We start from the raw sequence: 14,903 nt of genomic DNA, 5'->3' as shown, positions 1-14,903 counted from the left end.
AAATAATAATAATAAATGCTGGTGAAGTTACAGAGGAAAGGGAATACTTATAAACTGCTGGTGGGTCTATAAATTAGTTCAGTCATTATGGAAAGCAATGTGGCAATTTCTCAAAGAACTTAGAACAGAAGTACCATTCAACCCAGCAATCTCATTGTTGGGTACATACCCAGAGGAATATAAATCAGTCTGCCATAAAGACACATGCACACATATGTTCATCACAGAACTATTCACAATAGCAAAGACATGGACTCAGCCTAAATGCCCATCAACAAAAGACTGGATAAGGAAAATGTGGTACATATACACCATGGAATACTATGCAGTTGCAAAAAAAAAAGAATGAGATCATGTCCTTGGCAGCAACATGAATGGAACTGGAGGCCATTATCCTAAGTAAACTAATGCAAAAAGAGAAAAACAAATACTGCATGTTCTCACTTATAAGTGTAAACTGAACATTATGGACACAAAGGGGAACAGACACTGGGGCCTACTTGAGGGTGAGGAGTGGGAGAAGGGAGAGGCTTGAAAAACTGCCTATCATATACTATGCTTATTACCTGGGTGACTAAATAATCTGTACAATAAACCCTCATGACATGCAATTTACCTAAATAACAAATCTGTATATGTACCCCTGAACCTAAAATAAAATTTTTTTAAAAAAAAAACAAGAACCCTACAATGAGATATGATCTTACCCTAGTTAAAATTGCTTTTATCCAAAAGACAAGCAATAACAAATGCTGGAAAGGATGTGGAGAAAAGGGAACCCTTGTACACTGTTGGTGGAAATGTAAACTACTATAACCACTATGGAGAACAGTTTGGAGCTTCCTCAAAAAAACTAAAAATAGAACTACCATATGATCCAGTAATCCTACTGCCAGGAATATATCAAAAAGAAAGGAAATCAGTACATCAGGGAGACACCTGCACTCCCATGTATACTGCAGCACTATTCACAATAGCCAAGATTTGGAAGCTACCTAAGAGTCCATCGGCAGAAGAATGGATAATGAAAATGTGGTACATTTACACAATGGAGTACTATTCAGCCATAAACAGAATGAGATCCTGTCATTTGCAGCAACATAGATGGAACTGGAGGTCATTATAAGTGAATTAAGCCAGGCACAGAGAGACAAATTTTACATATTCTCACTTGTTTGTGAAAGCTAAAAATATTAAGACAATCGAACTCAAGGAGGTAGAGATTAGAATGATGATTAGAGGCTGGGAAGAGTAGTAGTGGGGGAAGTGGGGATTGTTAATGGATACAAAAATATACTTATGAAGAAGGAAATCAAATAATAGCAATAATAGTAAAAACAAAACCTTATAATTTGTAGTTGCTATATAATAAAGTAAATTTTGCTGTGTTGTGTGCTGTTTAATAACCTAACCCCCAGCTCTGCTTAAAATTAACTAACTCCCTGTAAAACCTACCTTATCTCTTCTCCCCACATTCTTGGCAAAGCTCCCAGGCATCTCAAGACTCCTGTTTTTTCTTGCTGCCCAGCTGCAAGGTCACAGGGCAAGATAACACCTAAAGAATGTACAACGTGTTTCTCAAAATGCTATTTTTCAAATGTAACATACATCGCAAGATATATTACAAATTAATTAACTGTTTTTTGTTCTGGCTTCCATAAACCTATTAGCTGCTACATCATCCTGTATATATAAAAAGTACCCCATTTTCTTTCTCTTTTGCTCAGCCTTGGAATGCTAATCCACTGAGCCGGCAGCCACATTAATAAAATCTTCCTGTTTCACCCATTGGTTTCTCCAGTCTCCTGAATATTCTGCAACACTTACATAAAATTAATAAGATCTATTGTCTCTTAGAACGAAAGGATGACTATAGTCAACAATAATTTATTGGACATTTCAAAATAACTAAAATAGTATAGTTGGATTGTCTGTAACACAAAGAATAAATAAATGTTTGAGGTGATTTACCCTGATGTGATTAGTAAGCATTGTATGCTTATATCAAAATATCTCATATACCTTCTACGGGTCCACAAAAATTTTTAAAAAGAAGAATTGGCTTAAAAAATGCAATTTCCTGGGCCCCACCCTAGACTGATGGTCAGATTCCTAATGTTGAAGAAGAAAGTCAAACTCTGTAAAATATTTGGAAAGATTTATTCTAAAGCCAAATATGAGTGACCTATGGCCTGTGACACAGCCCTCAGGAGATCCTGAGAACACGTGTCCAAGGTGCCCAGGCCACAACTTGGTTTTATACATTTTACAGAGACATAAGGCATCAATCAATACATGTAAGGTGTACATTGTTTAGGTCCAGAAAGATGGGACAATTGGAAACAGGGAAGCAGCACAGCTTCCAAGTCATAGGCAGATTCAAAGATTTTCTGATTGACAATCAGTTGAAAGGGTTATTATCAATAGAAAGGAATGACTGGGTTACAATAAGATGTTGTGGAGACCAAGATTATGCAGATGAAGCCTCCAGGTAGCAGGCTTCAGAGAAATGTTTCTCTGAAGGTTGCAAATGTTTCTTATCACACTTAAAGAGTGTGTTCTGGCTGGGCAAGGTGGCTCACACCTGTAATCCCAGCACTTTGAGAGGCCGAGGTGGGTGGATCACCTGAGGTCAGGAGTTCAAGACCAGCCTGACCAACATGGCGATACCTCGTCTCTACTAAAAATACAAAAATAGCTAGGCATGGTGCTGTGTACCTGTAATCCCAGCTACTCAAGAGGCCGAGGCAAGAGAACCATTTGAATCCAGAAGGCAGAGCTTGCAGTGAGCCAAGATCACACCACTGCACTCCAGCCTGGATGACAGAGTAAGACTCTGTCAAAAAAAAAAAAAAAAAAAAAAAAAAAAAAAAGGAGGGTGCTCTATCAGTAATTCCAAAAGGAAAGAGGGTGTAATGAGGCATATCCAGTTTCCCCTTCCTATCAGTTTTCAGGTTAACTTTGGAACCTTCTTGGCCAAAAGCAGGGGTCCATTCACATGGTTGGTGAGGGTGGCCTTAGAATTTAATTTTTTTGGTTTACATTAGGAATGCTTCCACGTTCTCTCAAACAAATTGTAGTCATGGTTTTAAACAATGTACTCTGGCTAAGCCATTGCAGTTCTCGAGCTGTTAGGTTTCATTTTTCTCCTCCTGAGGATTCGAAATCAGTTTCACTTTTCAGTTTCCTCTTCCCTGCCCTAAAGGCAATTACTCAGAAACAGGGAGAAAACATCAGCTGATGCATTCCCCATTCTCCCACCCCTTTTTATAGTTCCGTCAGTATTTACTTGAGGCAGACAGGAAGACTTCTGAAGAACATCAGCCTGGTCACCAGCGTTTTGGAACAGCAGAGAAGCAGAAGGCAGTCATGAGGTCAGTGAAATAAGAATGCATAATCATGATTGTTTTTTGAGTGTAAATTGTAAGCTGAGCTTCTTACCGTGCAGGCAAGTTCCTGAATTGTTCTAATGTTTATAGATTCAATATATCTTTATCAGTTTGAGCATTTATAAGATCTTTGAGGCTTTTTTCCCTGTGGTTTTTTCTGGTGCACACCTCCTTAAGTTTCTGAAATTGTTCCCGAAGGAGCTATGTAAGGGGGAGGCAGAGTGGGGAATGCATCAGCAGATGTTTCCAGAGCTATTTCCTGCGATGAGAGGAAGGATTGGCAGGAGCAGTGTGTTTCATTCAGCCACAAACTTTGCTGATTCAAGGATAGACCTAAGGGAATTACTCTTTGTGGGCTTTTCTGTTATTGTCATTTTGTTTGAAAAGACTAAGTCACGGGTTTTTTCATTGTAATTTTTAAAGGAGGCATTTATTTTCAACAGACACTGTGAAATATACAATCAGTACTGCAAACCCACTCACGAAGAGGGCAATTCTGCCCTAAAATGTTGCATTACTTAAGGTGGGAAGTAGAATGGGCATTTTTGTCATTTCTTATATAAAAACAAACCCAAAGCTTAGCATTTACTTTTATTGACATAGTGGAAGCTGGTCAGCAGCAGAAAATAATTTCTCCTCAAAAACGTAATGACCTAATCTCTTATCTTATACTGGTCTAATCTCTAATGATGCAAAGCGGATCCGTGGTTGCCTGGAGGTGGTAAAGATTGAGTAGGAAGGCTCCCTAAAGAATATTTTGGAATCATAGGAATAGTCTATAGGGAGGTAATGGCAGTGGCCACATAAGCATAAACATTTATCAAAACTTATCAGACTATACACTGAAAACGGGTGCATCTTGTTGTATAAAGTATAATCTCAGTAAACTTGATTTTTAAATATAAATATTGACCTCCTGGAGTTTAGGGAGAACTAAGAGAAAAGGATGTCTTTCCCACCAAGCATCAATGGGGAAGAAGTGAGGAGGTGAGATTGCCACGGAGGGAAGACCCCATGGACCATTCGGGGCGCAGAAAAGGAAAACTGGATTCCCTATCTTCTGCCCCAAGGACTTAAAAATGCTCTGCAATGTCATGTTTGGGGATGGGATGGGTAAGAGGAATTCACTGCCAAATACCTCATGCTAACCCTTTTATATAGAGTAAGTTTCTGGTCAAGAGTGATGTAAATTGTGTCTGTGTGAGTGGGGTTGACCAGAAAGCCAGGCACTACCCAGCATCTTAGTAGTCAGCTTGCAGGAGAGGTTTTACAGTGTCCTGTCTTTAGGTGTGTCTACAGCCACGGACCTGAGGAGGTCTGGCAGGGGAGCGGTCTCTGAACTATGCTGGACTCAAGTTCACATCCAGGTGCTCCTATTTCCAGAGGCTGTAGGAACAGGAAGAAGTTGGGTTACTCCTCCTCAGCAGTGCTAAAAATTTCCAAATGGGAAAATCACCTGGAGAACTCCCTGGCACCTGCCAGCTGATGGGCATCCTCCTCTGCCCCATCCACTGAGGAACTGTTACCCCCTTGACACACTCACAAATTCACTTAAAATTATAACACAAATATATTAATACCAACAATCATGATGGTAACATTTCTTCGTGATCTGTAGTTAGTGGGCACTGTGTTAAGTGCTTTTTACACATGACCTCATATCACCTTTCCAACAGCCCTGGGAAGTAAGAGCTATTATTTCTATTATTAGTCTCATTTTCTAGATGAGCAAAATGGGGCTTAGAAGGGCAAATTACTTGCCCAAGACATCAGATAGAGAGCAGGTGTCAGAGCAGAGTCATTAATGGAGGCGCCAAACTCTATTGCTGATCATCTGACTCTGTGCCCAAAGGCCAAAAGGTGAAAAGATCTTAATGCTTTCAACTATGCTCACTTAAAGAGAGGGCCAGGGACGGGCTCCCTATCTGGAGAGTGAGGGCTGGTCTTTGATGGTTACCCACCCCTTAGAGTGGCCAAAGCCACTAGAGCTGAACTCAGATCTTGGAGGAAGATGAAAGTGGATCTCCCCAGGGTATAATTTTTCTATTATTTGAATGGAGGGAAAAAGGAAACTCATCCTAAGGCATTTTAAGGATATGGGAATGAGGCTCAGTGATGTGACTCAAGAACTAGTCAAAGAAGTCACTGAAATCCAGGTGTCCTGTGGTTTTTTGCCTTCACTTGAGATTGTCTGATAACGCTGTTTAATTTACCACATTAGCTCCACAAATAAAGGGGAAACCTGCTTTTTAAAATACCTCTATGACAGCACTTGACCTCTATGACCACAAAATGTGGTACAGGAATTCCTGCCACTGAATTTCCAGGGCACTTGTGAAAACTCAGGTTTCTAAGCTCACATCAGATTCACTGCACCAGAATCTCTGGGAGTAGGACTTTGTAATCTGTACTGTCAACATACAATAATCAGAAGGCTCAGGATCCAGTTAAAAGAGTGTATTCAAGTGAAAAGTTGAGGGCAGCAGTCCCAGGAGTAGAGCTACACCCAAGAATGGTGAACAGTACTTCCAGTGTAGAGAAAAATGAGGACTGTTTACATAGGCAAAGACAGAGGTGTTGAAGAGAGTTATAACTTTTGTTGTTGTTGTTGTTGTTGTTATTGTTTTTGAGACAGGGTCTCACTCTGTCACCCAGGCTAGAATGCAGTGGCCTGATCATGGCTCACTGCAGCCTTGGACTTCTGGACTCAAGGGATTCTCCCACCCCAGCCTCCCAAGTAGCTAGGACTATAGGAGCACGCCACCACACTTTGTTAATTTTTTGTATTTTTAGTAGAGATGGGGTTTTACCATGTTGGTCAGGTTGGTCTTGAACTCCTGACCTCAAGTGATGCACTCACCTTGGCCTCCCAAAGTGCTGGTATTACAGGCATGAGCCACCGTGCCTGGCCAACATTTTCCATACAGAGGCTAACATATAGATAGACAGTTTGATTGGCTACTATTGATTACAGTCCAAGGAAATTGCTTAATATTCTTTTGTAAAAAGGTTAACATGGTTGGCAGCGGTTGCTATGCCCCTTATCCCAACACTTTGGGAGGCTGAGGAAGGCAAATGCTTGAGCTCAGGAGTTAGAGACCAGCCTGGGCAACATAGTGAGACCCTGTCTCTACTAAAAATACAAACATCAGCCAGGAGTGGTGGCATGTGTCTATAGTCTCATTGACTGGAGGTTATTTTGTTTTTGTTGTTTTTTAGGTCTCACTTTGTTGCCAACACGGATCTTGAGCTCCTGGACTCAAGCAATCCTCCTGCCTCAGCCCCCGAAGTGCTGGGATTACAGGCTTAGTCACTGTGCTCAGGCACAAGCTTTGCCTTATTTTAACATTCTTCCCACCCCTGAAATGTGAAGGAGGGATTCCTTCCTTCACATTACACACATACAATGCAGGAAGTCTTATATGCATGAGGTAGGAGGATCACTTGAGCCTGGGAAGCAGAGGTTGCAGTAAGCTGAGATAGTGCCACTGCACTCTAGCCCAGGTGACAGAGTGAGATCCTGTCTCCAAAAAAAAAAAAAAAGGTAACAACCAAAAGGGTCTCTATTTCCACAACATGAGGTCTAGGTTTTAATAAAGATAGGGAGTCTGGTTAACGTGTAACCTCTCACCACACAGGTCAGAAAGCAGCAGTCATGCACCTGAGAATAAAAAACAGTCGTGTTACGAGAGTCGGTTTTCAGGGCTTAGCTTTGCCTCTTGACATAATAAATTTGGAAGGTTCTAAAATGTTATTTTCTCTTTACAGTGCCTTTTTACAACTTTCAAACCACAGTTTTCTGAATCTGTCTGGAACATGTTCCCATTGTGAGTGAGCTCAGTTCTCACAGATTCAGTTTCAGTTTCCCCACAACAGAAATCTTCATAGGGTTTCATCAGTTTCACTTTCCTTTTCCATTTCATAAAAGCACAGACCTAACAGCAGCCTGGGCAGAAACCTCTTCGGCATTTGCTTGGAACCAATAAGCTAAAAATAAAAGCAACCAGGACCCCAGCTTTTCAGAACTGCAGGGAAACAGCCATCATGAGGTAAATAGTTCCTGCTTTTCTGATAGGAAACAGAATTTCTTACGTACATCTTCCTGACTTACGCTATTTCAGTGTTAGCTTAGCGATTAAATATGCATTTATCTAATTCAAGCATAAGCCTATCTTACCAATTTGTGCATTTTTATTTCTGTGTGGCTTTTCGTGATGTATAGAGTCAGGCAGCCAAAGGACACAGGGAAATGGGAGCTGGGAGCTGGGAAGGGACCGGGCATATTGAGAGAGCCCCAAGATGTAGTCAGTTGGAGCATAACCAGCATATGTGCAGGACAAGCTGCCTCAGAGGTCTCCCTGGAAATGCCCTCTGCTACCACTTTAAGAAGGCCACTTTCTGAAAATTTCAAGATTCTACGCTAATGGCTTTGACTGGGAAGGAGATGTGGCATCTACCCTGGAGTCTGTGGGCAAGACAGGCGTTCATGATCTGGGTTAGGTGACAGACTGTACCTAGGTTGATTCTGGGAATTTCATAAGGACTAGCAGTGCTAACTTTCACTGCTTTAGTAAGCAAAATCTCATGTCTGCAATCTGAGGCCATGGGAAATCTCTTTCTGGACCCAAAGGAATCCTGTCTCCCTAAGGTATTCTACTAGGTGCAGACCATCCAGGTAGGACTGGCATTCTACTCCTCATGTTTCACCTGAACCTAGCTATTCTTTATAAATGACTGTAGTCATCATTACACCTGCCTGCCTGTATTTCCTTTAAATATCTGAGTTGATTACTGTTAACTAACTTATTTATACATATAAGGAATATTTAGAGTAACTTTCAACAACGCATCTGAGGTAAATTACTGAGGAAGCCTTGGCAATTCGAGTATTTGTTTTAAGAAGATAATAGTATTATAACGCAAACCTCCTGAACTCTGGCTCTGGGGTTCTTGTTTCTTCTTATCTAAATCTTAGGCTTCCCAGTCCAGTGTATTTGGCTCCAAATTTTACTTCAAGGAGAGATCGGGTATCAAATACTTCATCAAATTGAAGACTTTAGGGAGTTCGGCTTAAGAAAAATCAAGGGAATCAAGGGATCTGAATTCCAATTTTCAATGGCTTTCATAATCATAAAGCCACATGAATAGTTGGCTATCTTCAATAAATTGCTCCATGTTATCATTAAATGTCTCAACCTGGCCAGCTCTGGCATGGTACAGTGTTGGTAGGGATGGAATATCCCTGAGATGGCCAGCTCTGGCATGGTACAGTGTTGGTGGGGATGAAATATCCCTGAGAAACCCATATTCAGAGATCTTCCACAAGTCCAGAAATGTTCAGTGTGCTTTTCTGCTTGTCCAACACTTTCTTGAGCAATTGATATCTTCTGAAGCTGATACATGACAGGGTAGAAATATGTTTCATATTAGAGGGAGAATCTTGAGCTATAAGTGCTTAAAATTTAGTTTGGTAAGATCGGTGGTACACTGATATGTCAAAGCCCTCTTGCCTCCAAAAAAAAAAAAAAGAAAGAAAGAAAGAGAAAGATAATGTCATCAGACTTGTATACAAGGTGGTTTCTGGTTTTGCTGAGGCAAACACATCCAACGTCATCTATCATTCTGCAGGTTCACTGGATACTCTCTATTAATTACTAGAGTGCTCAGCTATTATTTTCAAGCACCTATATGTAGCTACAAATCTGCAGAAACATTATAGTCATCCGAAACTCACCATTTCTCTCCTTTCTCCTTCTAGTCTTCCTAATTCACCCATTAGCAAAATGAACTCATGTTTTCATGACTTTATTATGACTTAGTGGCATAACAGATATAAGCAGAGTTGTTCAATTATCATTGTCATAACTTACTCTTAGTATTCGTTTTTTAATAATTGCTAACTTGACTTTCAACTTATAGTCCTTCATACAGGGTAGTTAGAGCCCTCAGGTGAAGCCAAATTGAAAACCCCTAGGGCCAGGTGTGGTGGGTCACACCTGTAATCCCAACAATTTGGGATGTCGAGGAAGAAGGATTGCTTGAAACCAGGAGTTTGAGGCCACTCTGGGAAATATAGTGAGACCCTGTCTCTACAGAAAAAAGGGAAGGAAGGGAGGAAAGAAGGAAAATAGGGAGAGAGGGAGAGAGGGAGGGAGAGAGGGAAGGGAGGGAGGGAGGGAGGAAGAAAAAGGAAGGGAGGAAGGAAGGAAGGAAGGAGGGAAGGAAGGAAGGAAGGACCCTAGAATGGTAGAATCGACAGGGAAGATACTGACACTGGAACCCTAGACAGGGACCAAGAAAAGGAAAGGAACTGCCCCCAATTGGAGGCATCCACATAAAGAGGCTATCTGGATATAGATGGCAACTTCCCTCCTCACTCTCACTGCCTTGAGTTGATTCTGCATCTCTCACTATAAAGCATTTCATGTGCAATCATATTGGGTCAGAAATGGTTTAGATCAGTGTTACTAGAGGGAGAGTCATGTAGTATAATAGATCAGTGCACTTGCAGTAGCAGTGTGGGGGCCAGTGCCGGTCCATGGTAAATCGCAAATAAAATCAGTGGCTCCTTACAGAATCAAATGCACTCAATTTAGAGAACTTTGTTTATTCTGAGATTACTTTTTCAGAGACAATGAAAATTCTTTCTTTCTTTTATATCTTTTAAAATAAAACATTGGTCAAAGTAGATGGTTGATGTCTTTTTGGATACATTAGCAGCCCTATTTGGTTCATAACTTTTCTCTGAAATTGTACTTGTCTGTGAAATCCAAAAATGAGTACAACACTTGATTTAATGATTTCTGGAGGTTCTTACCAATCTTATGGTGCCATGAGTCTACTGGTAAGAAGGAAGAAGCACAGACTCAGAGTCTGGAACATACAGCCCAAGCCCCAGGCAAATGTAGATATGGGAACACACTTTGAGAACTCTTACAATGTATCCAGCTAAATAAGGCAAGTGATCTCCTTTATATCTTCCAACTACAAAACAAAAATGTGTCCATTTTGTTTGCTGAAACAAATTTATTCTCTCTGGGAATCTGGCTTGTGTGGTAGGGAGACTACTTCAATCACACTCAAGCTGAGCCCCAGGGGGTCTGTTTGCAAGTGGTGGAAAAGATGAAGGGAAAAATACCTAAATCACATAACATGTTGGCAGACATACCTGGGCTTTTATTTCTTTACATGTCTCCTAACAAAACTGCAAGCACCTGGGGGGCAGAGAAGGTTGGGATAATCTCCCATTTTTCTTAGTATTCATAACATCTAATAAAGTGATAAAAAGAGGTAGCCCAATTGGATAGCTAAACAAACCTTACCCAAAATGTACAAGGACTGAGAACTGGCTTGGTTTGTATGTATGTATGTATTTATGTATTTATTTATTTATTGAGACAGGGTCCTACTCTATTACCCTGACTGGAGTACAATGTTGTGATCTCAGCTCATTGCAACTTCCACCTGCTGGGCTCAAGTGACCCTCCTGCCTCAGCCTTCCGAATAGCTGGCACTACAGGCATGTACTCTACCATGCCTGACTAATATTTGTATTTTTAGTAGAGACAGACCTTCACCGTGTTGTCCAGGCTGGTCTCGAATTCCTGGGCTCAAGTGATCTGCCCACCTTGGCCTCCCAAAGTGCTAGGATTACGGGGGTGAGAGTCACCACTCCTGGCCTGACTTGGCAATTGAGCAGAGTTCTCAGAGATCTCAGTTCCTGTCACTGAAGCTGTCTTCTTATCCATCTTACCTCACCTATATCTGCTTATACAATATAAGAGATGGGTTTTGTGGGTGTCTGCACAGAGCATAACTATAGAAAAGTGAATGTAGGAAGCAACTAACAATTTTTTCAACCTGGCGATGATACAAAAGTGATACATTCATTCTTGTTTTTCCCTTACAATACAGTATTCAATAACTTACATGAGACACTCAACACTTTAGTATAAAATCAACTTTGTGTTAGGTTACTTTGCCCAACTATAGGCTAATATAAGGGTTCTGAGTGCATAAGCTATGGTGTTTGGTAGGTTAGATGTATTAAATGCATTTTTTGATTTGCAATATTTTCAATTTATGATGGGTTTATCAGGATGTAACCCCATCCATAAGTCAAGGAACATCTGTACATAAAGAGATTTATTATGTGGAATTGGCTCGTGTGATTATGGAGACTGATAAGTCCCATAATCTGTTGTCTGCAAGCTGGAGACCAAGGAAAGTAGAAAGTTGATGGTGTAGTCCTAGTCCAAGTCTAAAAGCCTGAGAACCAGGCAAGCCAATGGAGAAAGTTCTAGTCCAAGTCTAGTCCAAGGGCAGAAAAAGACCAATGTCCTAGCTTAAGCAGTCAGGCAGAGGGAGAAGTCTCCCATCCTCTGCCTTTTTGTTCTATTAAGGCCCTCAACAGAATGGATGAACGCCCACCCATATTGAGGAGAGCAATCTGCTGTACTCAGTCTACCAATTCACATGTTCATGTCTTCCAGAAACAGCCTCACATACACACCTAGAAATAATGTTGGATCAGATATCTGGGCATCCTGTGGCCCTGTTCAATTGACATACAATTAATGATCACAGGGTGCAATGCTTGGCAGTGTACATTGCAGTGACCATGTTTATTTTCTCCACAGTGAGGTCACCAAGAATTCCCTGGAGAAAATCCTTCCACAGCTGAAATGCCATTTCACCTGGAACTTATTCAAGGAAGAAAGTGCCACAAGGGATCTAGAAGATAGAGTGTGTAACCAGATTGAATTTTTAAACACCGAGTTCAAAGCCACAATGTACAACTTGTTGGCCTACATAAAACACCTAGATGGTCAAAATGAGGCAGCCCTGGAATGCTTACAGCAAGCTGAAGAGTTAATCCAGCAAGAGCATGCTGACCAAGCAGAAATCAGAAGTCTAGTCACCTGGGGAAACTATGCCTGGGTCTACTATCACATGGGCCGACTCTCAGACGCTCAGATTTATGTTGACAAGGTGAAACAAACCTGCAAGAAATTTTCAAATCCATACAGCATTGAGTATCCTGAGCTTGACTGTGAGGAAGGGTGGACACAGCTGAAGTGTGGGAGAAATGAAAGGGCGAAGGTGTGTTTTGAGAAGGCTCTGGAAGAAAAACCCAACAACCCAGAATTCTCCTCTGGACTGGCAATTGCGATGTACCATCTGGATAATAACCCAGAGAAACAGGTCTGTGACAACGTTTTGAAGGAGGCCATAGAGCTGAGTCCTGATAACCAATATATCAAAGTTCTCTTGGCCCTGAAACTGCAGAAGATGAATAAAGAAGGTGAAGGAGAGCGGTTGGTTGAAGAAGCCCTAGAGAAGGCTCCTGGCCAAACAGATATCCTCCGCAGTGCAGCCAAATTTTACAGAAAAAAAGGTGACCTGGACAAAGCTATTGAACTGTTTCAACAGGCACTGGAATCCACACCAAACAATGGCTACCTCTATCACCAGATTGGGTGCTGCTACAAGGCTAAAGTGAGACAAATGCAGAACACAGGAGAATCTGAAGCTAGTGGAAATAAAGAGAAGATTGAAGCACTAAAGCAATATGCTATGGACTATTCGAATAAAGCTTTTGAGAAGGGACTGAATCCTCTGAATGCATACTCCGATCTCGCTGAGTTCCTGGAAGCAGAATGTTATCAGACACCATTCAATAAGGAAGTTCCTGATGCTGAGAAGCAGCAAACCCATCAGCGCTATTGCAAACTTCAGAAATATAACAGGAAGTCTGAAGACACTGCTGTCCAACATGGTTTAGAGAGTTTGTCCATAAGCAAAAAATCAACTGAGAAGGAAGAGATCAAAGACCAACCACAGAATGTATCTGAAAATCTGCTTCCACAAAATGCACCCAATTATTGGTATCTTCAAGGATTAATTCATAAGCAGAATGGAGATCTGCTGCAAGCAGCCAAATGTTATGAGAAGGAACTGGGCTGCCTGCTAAGGAATGCCCCTTCAGGCATAGGCAGTTTGTTCCTGTCAGCATCTGAGCTTGAAGATGGCAGTGAGGAAATGGGCCAGGGTGCAGTCAGCTCCAATCCCAGAGAGCTCGTCTCTAACTCAGAGTTCCTGAACAGAAGAGAAAAGAGAGAGGAGAAAAACAGAGCTTCAGAAGCCTGCAATGGTGGTTGTGAGGGGTAAGAGGATAGGAAGACGGGGGGCCCCAACTTGAGGTTGCTGAGCAGGGAAGTTATGCACATTGCTTGAAGGTACATTTTTAAAGAGTTGTTTTCTCGTGTTCGTTATAGTTGATTAGAGTTACATAGTCAGAAGGGCTTGCAGCTGGTCACTAGTAGCAATAAATGCTTCAGGCCTATGTGATGCTGATTAGTTCTCAGTTCTCATTCAGTTCACCATATAACCCTCATTCCTGCCCTTCCTGCCAAGGGTCATAAGTGGTGACCACCTAGCAACAAAATTCGCAGTCTCATCTCATTTTCATCCAGCCTTCCGGACCTTGAAGATTAACTTTTGACTAACCCTGAAACATCCCTTGCCTCACTTATGGCTTCAGCAATGTATTTATATGTATTCTTGATAGCAATACTGTAATCAATATGTATTGATAGTAATGCTACAATAAATCTAAACATTTCAACTCTATCAGAATAGAGGTAATTGTGTGATTTGTGTATGGGACTATGACAGTAATATTAATTCCCAAAGTTTCTCCTACTAGGGACAGTGGGTAATTGCCAAGCCGTACCATGCTATTCTCGGCATGTCCATTTGAGGTCCTTCCTCAGAATGAACACCCTCCCACTGTAGCCAGCCTATCCTTACATTATAGGAACTATGACTGTCTTTCCAGCTCAGGAGTCCTAGCTAAGCCCCGTGCCCAGTTAGCAGCTCAGTTGACAGGGTTGCTGTGAGCCCAGGTTAGTGCCCAGTTGACAGGGTTGCTGTAAGCCCAGGAATACCTGGACGAATGCTTCCCTGACAGAGTGTGAGGGACACTAGTGTGAGGCTGGCCAAAAGGGGAGAGTTCCATCCAGGTCTACAGCAGTCCCTTTCAAACTGCCAGTGTCTGACATAGTGAGCTCCATTTGTTCAGGTAAAAGTCAGACCTGGATGGTAAAGGTCTCTTAAACACATGGGGAATAGTCTCCTTGGACTTTAAGATTTTCACCTGCAGCTCATTTTTAATTCATTCATGAATGTAATATCTAGTCACAAGGGTGTAAACAGAAAAGTAAAAATATATAAATGTATAGGATGATCATTTGAACACTTTCTTTTTAAATTCCTTATCCTCTAGGAATTAAGGTAATATTTGAAATAAATTCTGAAATGATTTCCTAGCTGATTTAACATCTGGAAACTTGCTTTTAGGTTGATAAGTGGCAGAAAGACTGTGACCCTAAAGGAGCTCATCTCCCTGAATTTAGAATTTAGACCCTATACCAGGAACCCACAAACAGTTGCTCTCTGGTATTCACAGACATAGTATATGCACCTTGGACCATTTCCAAACTCAAAAATCTA

At 41.4% G+C, this 14,903-nt stretch overlaps 1 protein-coding gene across 3 annotated transcripts; it reads left to right on the top strand.

Moving 5' to 3' along the window:
- Positions 1-3,200: 3,200 nt before the first annotated feature.
- IFIT3 (interferon induced protein with tetratricopeptide repeats 3) lies at positions 3,201-14,021 on the top strand. Of its 3 annotated transcripts, none has more exons than XM_012454743.3 (3): positions 3,201-3,374; positions 7,323-7,438; positions 12,029-14,021. In XM_012454743.3, the coding sequence occupies exons 2-3, from the start codon at positions 7,434-7,436 to the stop codon at positions 13,557-13,559; spliced, it is 1,536 nt and encodes a 511-aa protein (XP_012310166.2). In that variant the 5' UTR covers positions 3,201-3,374; positions 7,323-7,433; the 3' UTR covers positions 13,560-14,021. The 3 variants fall into 3 exon arrangements, with proteins under 3 accessions (XP_012310166.2, XP_012310165.2, XP_012310164.2); XM_012454742.3 differs by having other exon boundaries at positions 7,318-7,438; XM_012454741.3 differs by lacking the exon at positions 7,323-7,438.
- Positions 14,022-14,903: the final 882 nt, after the last annotated feature.

The sequence above is a fragment of the Aotus nancymaae genome, unplaced genomic scaffold (genome assembly GCF_030222135.1).
Source record: "Aotus nancymaae isolate 86718 unplaced genomic scaffold, 86718_ANA_hifiasm-v0.15.2.pri h1tg000010l, whole genome shotgun sequence".
In the NCBI taxonomy this organism is placed as follows: domain Eukaryota; kingdom Metazoa; phylum Chordata; class Mammalia; order Primates; family Aotidae; genus Aotus; species Aotus nancymaae.
The sequence above is the reverse complement of the archived record's forward strand: the minus strand, read 5'-3'. Positions and strand labels throughout refer to the sequence as shown.